Source organism: Microchirus variegatus, assembly GCF_963457635.1.
Source record: "Microchirus variegatus genome assembly, chromosome: 22".
Taxonomy (NCBI): Eukaryota; Metazoa; Chordata; class Actinopteri; order Pleuronectiformes; family Soleidae; genus Microchirus; species Microchirus variegatus.
Window position 1 is genome coordinate 10013737 of NC_139823.1, and position 11937 is coordinate 10025673.

General features: G+C 43.3%; 1 protein-coding gene across 2 annotated transcripts in view; it reads right to left on the reverse strand.

Annotated features, from left to right (window-relative positions):
• LOC310942874 (E3 ubiquitin-protein ligase SH3RF3-like) overlaps positions 1-9493 on the reverse strand; it is an 81811-nt gene extending 72318 nt beyond the window's left edge. The window contains exon 1 of one of the 2 annotated variants that reach the window (XM_083908322.1): positions 8877-9493. In XM_083908322.1, coding sequence (XP_083764448.1) covers positions 8877-9281 — 405 coding nt within the window. In that variant the 5' untranslated portion in view covers positions 9282-9493. The remainder of the gene's footprint in view (positions 1-8876) is intronic. The other variant, XM_083908321.1, reaches the window with a different exon arrangement.
• Positions 9494-11937: the final 2444 nt, after the last annotated feature.

Sequence of the window (11937 nt, forward strand, 5' to 3'; positions counted from 1 at the left end):
ATGCATTAGTGTGATATTTAAGGTTTTTTTGGATCACATCAGGTTTATATTTCTCCGTATCCAATACGGGAATCAATAATATTGCGCATTATTGGACTGATACTGACACCGAATATCACTTTGGCTCATAACTTTGTCAAGATTTACGGTACAGTTTTATGATGCACATTTGAGTTTCAGACTGATGTTGTTGCCATGGTAATGCATGGCTGTTGACGTGTCCAATCTTCTTTCACTTCCTTTCCTCTCTAACCACTCTCTGGTCTCTGGTCTCAAAGTGAAATTTAATAGCAAGAAATGGACATAACCAGCACATGTGAAAGTGACAGTCTGAGCGTCTCTGCAGAGTGTCAAGATTTTTTACTTTTAAGAGCTGAGAATATAAGTGTTCCCACTGTCCCCCCCCCCATCTAAACAGAACACTGCCCCAGGGAGGACGGTATGTGACCTGGCAACAGTCTGCTGCACATTCCCTGTCCTGGAGGGAGAAAACCTCCAAGTCATTCTATAAACACATAAACACATAAAAGGAGACGTTAAAACCAAAAAAAGTCTACTACACAACTGCCACAGGCTTTCATATTTCCCTTCCAACTTTCTCAAACACACCCCGTTTCCCTTGAACACACGAGTATGACACAAACATTCATTGCACACGCTGAGAATTCTAACGATTCTGTATCAAAACACAACACATACTCACGGTGATATATGCACATAGATATATATACACACACATAAGGCAGCAAATGCATTCCTTCAGATACACACAAACCACAATCACACACCACATATGCCAATTCAAATATGCACACATAGTATTTATGCAGACATAAACACACACGTGCACAAGCATGCACACACACACACACACACACCCAGCCAGGAGTGGATGTTTGGACACAGACGTCAGAGTGGAAAGTTGATCACAGTTGTACTGCAGCCATGAACACTGTGGATCAGAGCGTGTCCCGAAATAACCTGAAATGCTCCGATCTGACCCTCACAAATTCACATACACAACGTTTGAGAAGAATGATGCAATTTATTTCCTGTTGCCACCATTTGTTTCGGGGGTTACAGTCATGGCGGAGGTGCGTGGAGGCCATATGGTCCAAAAGAACTACAAGAATGCACCGACGAAATTGTCGGCTATGTATGGATGCTGTACACCATATGCTCTCCATTTTCACGATGAGCAATTGAAGCTTATTTCACTACATTTACTAACAGACTTTGTATGTATTGGTTTTGGAAAAGATTTCCTTTCCTTTCATTTAATTCTCGCGTCTCTTGTCCTCATTTCTTGAGGCACAGCTCGAGACGTTTCATCTGCTGAAAAATGAAAAACACTTTTCATTTTTCGGTGGGACTGAACTACGTTTAAGTTCAATCATTCCTATGGGTAAAATAAAAAGCCAGCAGGAAAGAGAATGAGTTCACAAGAATCTGTAAATGCGGCTGCAGAATTAAAGTTGAGAGCTGTGAGAATGAACAGCGGGTCAATGAAAAGGACAACCTGTATCTGTTGCCATGTTTCCAGATTCTCTTTAGATGTGTATCTGGACTGTGTGTGTGTGTGCGTACACACTGATCTCATGTCTCGACACTTGCCAAGACTGCGCTTCCTTGCCAAGTCTAAGCAGAGTGGTGGGTGCATTTCTGCATCTCTCCATAACAGAGAAAGATGAGGAGGTGGAGAAGGCATTTTTGCAGCAAGACAGGAAGGAAGTCAAACTTACTCACACTTAGGCATTCGCACACCCCCCCTTGCACCCCAGCGCTGTCTGACACCTGGAGAAACCGCAGTGTATTTCCACGGAGCTCTTCCCCCATGAGAACCGTTCCACTTTTTATAGCACATCACCAGTGAAACTGCATCCCTTATTACCAAAGAAACACACACCAGGAGTCACAAACTATGACTTGTAGCACTTTTCCTACGCTGCAGAAAGTGCTCTAAGCTGCTCGAGGTAATTTTAAACACTGACAGACTGAGTAAATCAGATGTGATTTAAACGCTGCTTTCATTAGCAATAATATATTATAGACACCAGCACCTGTGACTCTCTCAGCAGGAAGCATGCCCTTCACATAGGATCCTTGATGCTGCATTGATTATGAAGGGGTTTCTCTGATCATTGCTCTGCGCAGTTATCTTAAAGACGCTAACGTCATTGTGAAGTTAATTCTGCGGCCGGGCTTCATCCTCTGGCTCGTAAAGACAAGACATTTTTAATAAATCACCTTCACTCACTTAAAATTTTAAATTAAAATGTTCTCTCCTCAGCAGCAGCAGCAGCAGCAGCAGCAGCAGCTACTGCGCCTCATTTTTCAAAAGAAGATAAAACAGTTTATGAGCTGTTGATGCGTTCAAGCTCAGCAAAGAGAACTCCTTTAAACTCAGCTCGACGTGACGTGTAGCTGCTCTTCGGTGGGAAATAAAGTGATGTTATGAACATTTTAGTGTCCAGTCAAGTAAGCAGTACAGATATTATTGGGTTTTTTTGGGCCACTATTAATTTCACAGTTGGAAAATATATTAAACTTACATATATACATATTTATTTGGTTAATATATACACATAAACACAAGTAAAAAAAAAAATACACAATGTCTCTAGCGTTTGACCGGTGGCAAGTGACATCTCACCCTTATTTCCATAGTAACAATAGGACGAGGACTGATGGGAGGGGTTAACCCTTAACCTAGTGTGTGTGCATTATGTGTGTGTGTGTGTGTGCACATGTATATATTTGCCCCTGTGTGTATTTGGGCAACTGGGGGGAAGGGGTTGATGGGATTCCACTCAAACACCCGTGGGAATAGCAGTCAAGCTCCAAAGCTTGTTTAGGCTTTAACACCCATTACACATTCACCACCCCCAAAACCTAACAACACACACACACACGCACAGGTTTGTGCATCAGTTCTTCTTCGGTTGTTGCACTGACTTCATTTGGATCCTTAACCATCACCAGTTAATGCCTGACCCCAATCTTAACCTAACCAAATGTTAAACCTAAATGTAATCAGTTCCTCGGAAATTAGGTTCTGCCTCATTAGGACCAGGCTTTGGTCCCCACGAAGCGAACCAGTGGTCCTGATAAGGTCAATGTTCATGCTCCATGTTACAGCATCATCACAGCAGGTCATCACCCGAAAGTTAAGCTGTGCTTAGATTCAGAATCAAGATCGATATGAGGAGCAAGGGAGATATTTAATGGGTCCACAATGACACAGATGCATATCATTTACTAATAATACCAATAACCTTGCATCATTGTGTTTACTGCATAAAACACAGTAATTGCCAGTGAGTCATCACGTGCATGTTTACGCACACACGTGCCCACATATACTGTACATAAACAAAAGCACAAAACAACATCATGAATGATGCTTAAAGTGTCACGATGTGCTAATGAAATTCATTCAATTCTCTTTGCACAAAAATCAAAGAAATTGGAAAAATGAAGATGAGAATGAATGAATTAAAAACGAAACAGGAAAAATACACACACACACAAACAAAGGAGATCTTAACTGTGTATTTGTTGCTTTTCAGGCTTACAAACTGACCTTGTGAAGACCAAAATCTGGTTGTGATGAGAAGGAACCTCATTTCTGAGGAACTTGTTAAGTTGAGGACTGCCTGGTTATGAATGAAGTAAGAGATAACGCTTTGTTTAGCTTGTCCAAATGAATGGAAGTCAATGTCATGCCCTAAGAAGAATAGCTGCGCAAACCTTGGTGTATGTGTGTGTGTGTGTTTCCATGTATTGTATAATTACAGGCACTATCAGCTCTTTTTGTGGAAATGTCCTTGCTTGTCCAGCTTACGTCAAAGCAGTTTGTCACAATGATCCCAACCCTTGATCCTCTTTCGTACCTGTATTTACCTGGGGTTGCTATGTGATGACTCCAAGGGTTTTAATGGCAGCAATGGCACTGCCTTCTTTCATCTCTGCTTTGCCCTGTCATTCCCGTGTGTGTTTGTGTGTTCATTAGGATTAGGTCGGGGTCTCCAAAGGGGAAACAGCCTGTTATCAATGCCTGTAATGATCCTTTGAACCTGTTTCTCTCTGTATTTCAGTGGACGACAGTTGTCCAAGCCCAAGACACTGCATTGACTTCCATTCATTAAGACGGTCCAAACAAAGCATTAACCTTAAACCAGTTCTTCAGAAATGAGGTTCTGCCTCATCAAACATCACAGACCTTAACCCTAACACAACAATCTCAACTAAATGCCTACACCCAATCCTTAACCTAAAGCCAATTTGAACCCTAACCCTTAAAAAGTCCTTTAAAGTTCTGAGGATCAGCCAGAATGTCCTCAATAGATATGTTTGAATAAATACAGATAAGCCGAGTCAAGTCACTTTTATATCAAATATCACAAACCCAGTTTGCACACCCACAGAGGCGTATGATAATGTTGTTAAAGGTATTTGATTATTGATTAGTACTCCATTTAATGCATGAATAGTAGCACGTGTCGATTGTCAGGAGGACACTCGTTTTCTATCATGTTGATTTGCGAGAACAAAAACCTCTGGAGCTCTGCATTTGCAGCTAATCTGTAAGTTCAACTCTGAGATACCGTGCCAGATATTGCCTCAATAAATCATTCTAAAATAAGCTCCTACTCACACTGCACTGTGGGAAAATAAATGACACCCTTAATGTACGAATAATTTCAAACAGTTGTATGGCTCTGTGTGTGTGTAACATTTGTCCAAAGCAAGGATTTGGCAGGAAATGTACAAGAGGAGAAAATCTCAAAACAAAAACAATTACGCAAAAAGTTGAGACACATTTTTCTCCAGCTAATAACTTAACATTGTTGAGCCATAGTCTAAGATTCGACCAGACGCAACAAAATACCCACTTCTCAAATCAGGCGTACAGACAGCCTGTGTACTAGGATACTTAGCCGTGTTTAACCTCTGAGGTGTGAAAATGTGTTTGTTTTTTTCTCTCTCTCTCACAAATAAGCTTTACTGTGTGAAGAGTGATAATTGGCCCAATATTGGTCAAAATCTACATAAAATATAAAAGATGCATGCCACTATAGCAATCCAATTTGGTAGATGCAACAGCACAAACTTATCAACGTAGTTGTTTAAAGGTACATGAAAAGTCTCTATTACATTCAGTGTACAGCAAATCTAACCATAAAGATAATCCGTATTATCAAATGAGCATGATTTCAAACTCTACTGGTCCCATTGTTCACTTTGCATGGCATCGACTGCATGTGTCTACACACTCACATTCACTTCTGTGAATGACGGAGCAAGTGGCAAGTCATTTCTGCAACAGCTGATGTACAACACTGCAAAAGAGGGACGAGGGCTGCCAAAGTCATCAGCTGCTCACCGGCCTTTGTGGTCAAAGAGAAACAACACAGTAAAGATTTAGCTCTGATTTCCTCACTGAAAAAGACGTATTATGTATATATACTGAGCGGATATTGTACCATGCTATCACTTGCCCAAAGAGCACAAACAGTAGGTGACAAAGCGCTTGTCTTACTTCTGACTCAGCGTGTCTGTGTTTTGCCTCCGTTTCCATAGCGACACATTCATTCATATAACCTGAGCACATGATGTGCAGCGTTTGACCCGAGCAGAAGAGTAAATACAATTGTGTTGTCAATCAACGCGCGTGACAATGATGTGGGTGGAAATCATACGTGACTGTTCCAGACCTGTGAGTTAGCAGCAGCAGCAGGGAGCAGCCATTAGCTAATAATCCTGCAGAGATGTCCTCAGCTATTATTCAAGAGAATAGGATGAGTCAAGACAAGAGCACAACAGTATCCAAAGCACTGGCAGCACTATACAGTTCTAGCACAACTCAGTTCCACTCTACTCGATTTATACTACCTGGTACCTTGTACTTTCTTTAGTATCTGCTCTGGCGAGGTTCAACGTGAGCTGAGAGATACTAAACTGTGAAAGACTGTGGGCCACTGAATGGTCAGAGAGTGTCGTCACTGGAAGAGTCATGAGCGCGGCATCCGTCAACAATAGCGAACTGTAGATCAGTTAAAAAGACTTGAAACATGCGTTAAGCTGCAACATTTAGGAAGGCAATTTCTGCAAATCTCAACATTTGACAGGTGGAGTCTGCTAAAGCCAACGATTGTGAGCTGAATTACAACCCATTCGACTGTGTTTGAGTTCAGTGACTGTGTCAGACGGAGTCTGCGCTCCGGTCATGCAGGAAGTACTGAACTATTCTTCTTAATGAACTGACTCTAATTCAGTACAGCAAAGCCGAGTAGTTCTAGAACTGTATAGTGGGTAGCGTCTTTCCACAAAGATTACCTCAAGCGTCTGTGGTTTCGTTCGGTATAGAGATCGGTAGACACCAGGATGACTCATTCCGTAAAAAATAACAATGTTGTTCAGCTCCACAGCGTACAAAAAAACATATCGACCATTGTCGACAACTAAATTCCTCATGGATTTTCATCGACAAGTTCAAAAAATCTTTACACCCCAATTTTTTGTATTGTTTCGTTGGACTGGCACAAACAAGAATGATGTTGGTGTGACAAAGCGATTGGATCTCGAAGTGGACACATATCAATACCTGGGGTTAATGGATTGTTTGTGCAGACTCACACTCACACACACACACAAACACCACTGTTAAAGGAGATTCACACGTTCATAGCTAACCCTGCGGTCCCAAGAGACCCAGGAGTAGACCATTGCAAAGTGGCTCTGAAAGAATTGCCGAGGGCTATGTGCTATAAATGTGTGTGTGGGGGTGTACAGTCAAAAACTTCATTTATTCCCGTTTAATGATGTCCATTGTGACGGGAGGTTAGAAAGTTACTTTGAGGTCTAAAATATCCAGAATGTCAAAACTCTCTGCACTGTAGCACGTCTCTTTTGTGCACGGGTCTTCGTGTGGCATCTGCAGAACTGCCCTGAAGGGACCGGCGAGGTTTATTGAGTGAATTGAAGTGGAGTGTAAAGTGTTAGTGGAAATGTCACTGAGGGTTTGGATTCCGGTTCATTGCCACGAATGAGCGACTGCTCGCTGCTGCTGCCGCACTTCATCAAACCAGAGCTCCACTGCTTCAATCAATGGCCAGCTTACCTGGTAAGTCTTTGTGTACTAAGTAGGGGGGAATGTGCAAGCTGACAGCAATGTCTTTCTTAGCCCGATTATTCACTGAATCCGTCTTACTGAACTCAAAGGGAGTAAGGAGTGGGGAAGGAGGGGTACTGCTGAGCACAAACATGAACATACCTGCCCACACGACCTCCCTCAAGCAAATCACAATGAACTTATCAAAAAAAAAGGCCGCAACATGAGCTCGCCTTAGTCAAATACAGTATATTGATCCAGCCATACGAGTTACAGCATGAGACTGGAAATCTTGTCTTTCTTTAAAGGGAAATCTTATAAGAATAAAATGTCAATAGGATGAAGTCATTTCTTCTCTTGCGGGTTTTGCCATTAATCCGTGACTTCTTCATGATCTGACAGTTTCTCAGAGGAGAGGAGCTGCTTGCATTCCTTCACTTTACAATGTGCATTGAATATTTGGAGATTTCTTGGCTGCCACTGAGCTGGCATTTCAATTACCGCGCTTTAAGGTTACGGTTACGGTAAGTGTATTAATCCCTGTGGGGGGAAATTCATCCTGTGGATTTTACCCATCCTTTACTCTGAGCCTTCTTGGAGCAGTGGGTACAGCCAGTGAGCGGGAGCGCGGGGACCAACTCCAGATTGAACGTCAGTGGCTTGGTCTGGGGCACTGACAGGAGCATTACCCGAACACATGTTTTGATGTTAGGAGGAAACCGGAGCGCCCGCAGGAAACCCACACGAACACGGAGAGAACATGAATGGCTTCACTTTCCTCCTTCTACCGACTGAGCATGAGGCAACGATTGACTTGACAGTTAATAGATTTCCCAAAAAAATGACACCATGCTCGCTCTGTGAGACGCATACAATTCTAATCTGTTTATCCACCGACAGTCAATTGCAGCTACAGATTTTGCATCTCATTGAAACAAAACTCTAGACAAAAATATTTTCCCAGATGGAGGAAAACGGCTGATTTTTCTTCATCAGTGTTGATGAAATCAAATCATTGCCACATTACCGCCACATCTCCTCTGCACTTCTCACATTACATGCCACGAAACAATGCACTGGATGTGCTGCATTACAAGTAAACAAGGCTCCATCTCTCTCTCTCACTGAGCCTGGGTTATGAAACCTTGCACTGCTGCAGCCTATGGGCAACTGGGCTTCACCAGGACTATGGCAACAGCAGGAACACAGACAGGTGACACACTCAGTCTGTCTTTATGCGTCTCTCCTCTCTGCTGTGTCTGTCTCACTCCACTCCAACGTCATTACCCCTCACTGGCATCACAGGAACGATAGATAACAGTATGCATCAGTCAATGCATAACAGCAAAACACTTTCTGTGTTTCATGACTTGGATTCTGAAGCCAAGTTTATTCCCTTTATCGTGATGATCAGACAATCTACCCTGCAGTCAGTGTATATAACTGTTTATAAACTGTATATAACCAAACAGCAGCTGATGTCAGTGAAGGAAGCGAGATGAACACAATGTTCGCACATTTCCAGCAAACATCGCAGGGAAGAATTCATCATAATTCCGACACAATGGTGTGTGCAGATATGCAGCGCATTCAGAGATCGAGAAAAACACAGTTTTAAGTGGGGTACTTTCTCAGAAATGTCAGAAAGTGACTATGTAAACAAACTAGGGCGAATCAAGCATGGAGACATTTCAACACAGTTTGGCTAATTAAAGCAGAAGAATCACTCGAGCATGAAGTGGATGGTGGAAAAGTAACCGACCTTAACAGGGGAGCTCCTGGTGGCCACCGGCAGCTCTCTGATCGCACTGCCCGGGGGAGACGCGGGCAACCCGGCTGCGTATCCGTGCAGCGAGCCGCCGGCCACGGACTGCCTGCCGCCGCCTCCGCCTCCTCGCTGCTGGGGCCGCTGCTTGATACCGTCCAGGAGGCGAACCAGGAGGATGTTAGCGGGCAGGTCGTCCACCCCGCAGTCCACCAGGATGCGGCACTCCGGGCAGCGGAGCTCGTTCCGCGAGCTGACGATGTTCTCCAGGCAGCGGCGGCAGAAGGTGTGCTGGCACGGCAGCACCTTGGCCGTGGTGTCCAGGCGCTCCAGGCACACCGAGCACTCCAGCAGATCCAGCAGCGACGAAGACTCGTCCATGTCGCCGGAGAGGGTGAGCATCTGGGCTTCAGTGTCCGTGGGGACGCCGCGGCGGCGACGACTGCTTCGTGAACGGCAGAAATGGACCGGGAGCAGCGCACATTCTGCGGAGCGGACCGGAGGAAAGCAGCCCACCACGGTCCACGGACAACTCACGACGGAGTCCCCCGTGTACCCAGCAGTCGCTGCTGTGTTGTGAATGTTCTCCACTGTTCCGTCTCCTCCCGCGTGTCTCTGTCTTTTCCTCCTCTCTCCCTCTCTCTCTGAGTATGTGTGTGTTTCCTCTCTCTCCCTCTCTCTCCAGCAGCTGTGCTGAAAGCAGTGAGGTCACGCTCTCATCATCATCATCACCATCCGCGCGCACAACACAATTGCGGCGCGCGCTCACGCGCCAGAGGCAGATTGATGACACACAGAGAGAGAAACATAAGAGAGAGAGATCTATGATATTTTCAATTTGACCAAAACACAGGATTCATTTACGTCATCATGCAAATAAAAATACACCATTCGGCCAAGAAGGTGCACGACACAACTCACCTTCAACCACAGATGATATTATAGACACAGGATGTGTTTATAATCTGAACTCTGACCCCTAGAGTGGAATTATTGCCAAAATCTGAATAATACCACAAATTCCAAAGCAAAAAAACTATTTGACATCTATAAAACACAGACACTAGATTACAACAACCATCATCAACTTTGTGCCACATTCCCATCTGTACATTTGCTCTTTTTTGTTTGTTTTGTTGTTATTTTTGGTTCTTTCCACCATCGTGGGCATGCATTACAGGTAGGATTAAACAACTCTTGGTTGGTGACCCATGGTGCAAATGGTTAAATTCCATCTGTGGTCTTTCGTTGTCCACTTTCACACTTCACTGTCCTTTCAAATTAACGCCAAAAGCCCTAAAATATAATTAATAAAAACTGAAGTCCATTAAATATATGGCATGTCCCTTTGGTGTAATACTTTTTAATGACAAACAGTATGGTTACAGTAAACATACCATACTTTGTTTATATAGCCCATTACTACAACCCACGTGTGACCAAAGTGCTTTACATTAGCGACACACATCATTAAAAACACACAGTATTCACAATAACACAATAAGTCTTAGTGAATGGTTATAACTGTAAAATACCACATCATCACAAGTCTGCCTTTTTCTGTACGAGGCTGCCAACAAATCAAATCAAATCAATTTCAAATATAAAATCTTTTCCTTTGAAGGTTAAATGTTGGTTCAGATCAGAGCTGCACTAATCGTTGTACGGTGTCTGCTGTGATGTTTTTGCGGCTTTTATAATTTAGTTTATATATGGAAACCTGCCCAGGGAGTGGAGGTGTAAATTAGCAACTGCTGTAAACTGTGCAGCACAGCAGCTTCATGCTCTGTCTTGGAATTATACGTTAAACTGAGATTATGATTATTTATTAGTATTTTCATTGTTGCTGTTGATTTGATTCCTTTATTGTCTTTGACTCCTTTATTGTCTTGGGTGTTGGAGCTTTGGCAACATGAACTTGGGGTCACTGAGCATCAGGTTGGAGGGAAAAAAGCAACTATCCAGGAGTCACAGAGTTTAAAAATAAACTTGTGTGTGTTGATGTGGAACCATATCTGGTTCACAACATACAGAAATAACTCGCATTATAAGTTGATATTAAACGGCGGACCACGTGGAAACAACTGGAGGGCCACTGCTGTGATGTATATTGAAATGGAAAATTTAAACTAAACAAAAGAGAAAGAACAGAGACCTTCTAACCACCAGTCATTTTACCAGACTGCTTTAAAAAAAAAAAAAGAATCATGTTGCTTGTGGATGTTGGGAGGTCTCAGGTGTGATCTCAGCTGCTCGGACACAGCCTGGTGCAAACAGACTTAAAAACCTTCACAAATGCCCTCCTCTGTGTGTTCACTGGTTGGTTCAAATCACAGAATGGACCATGAAACATGTGTCAGTTCATGTCTTGTTCTGTCCCCCTGACTGCAGCTCAACATCCTTCAGTAACTGTCCTGTACCTCCAGCTGAACATGGGGCATTTTGGGGGGGTGGGGGGCAGAAAGGTGGTTTCTAGTGACACCTTGTGGGCTACTACTGAACTTTTATTTAGGCTCTCGTGTGTCGTTATTGTTAATGAAACAGTAAAAAATACAAGATTGTATTGGTTTATTGACATTATTTTGTAATATAACATTTGGAAATAATCCGCCATAATATGTAATGGACATAAGATTATGAGGACTTGTCTTCTTTATGGGGACAAAAATCAAGTCCCCATAACGTAAATCACTACATTTTAAGAGTGAATACATGTTTAAAGTTTACGTTAAGGGTCAGGGTTAAGGCGCTTAAGTAACCCTACAGGAAATTAATGTAAGTCAATGTAATGTCCTCTGGTGTGTGTGTGTGTGTGTTATGACTGCTGGCTTGTGTTGCCTTTGCACTTGTTCAAACCTGCTTCGCTCTCACATTCAAGCCCACAGGGAGACGGAGAGATTAAGGTCCATGTGTGTGTGTGTGTGTGTGTGAGAGAGAGAAAGAGCGTGGGCCACAGTGACGCCTTCCTGAGTGGGAGGGTGGTCCCGGTTTTTACCACCCACGGTGAAAAGCAGAGGATGGACTGCTGCTGAGGTGCAGAGATACAGAAAAGGTGAGC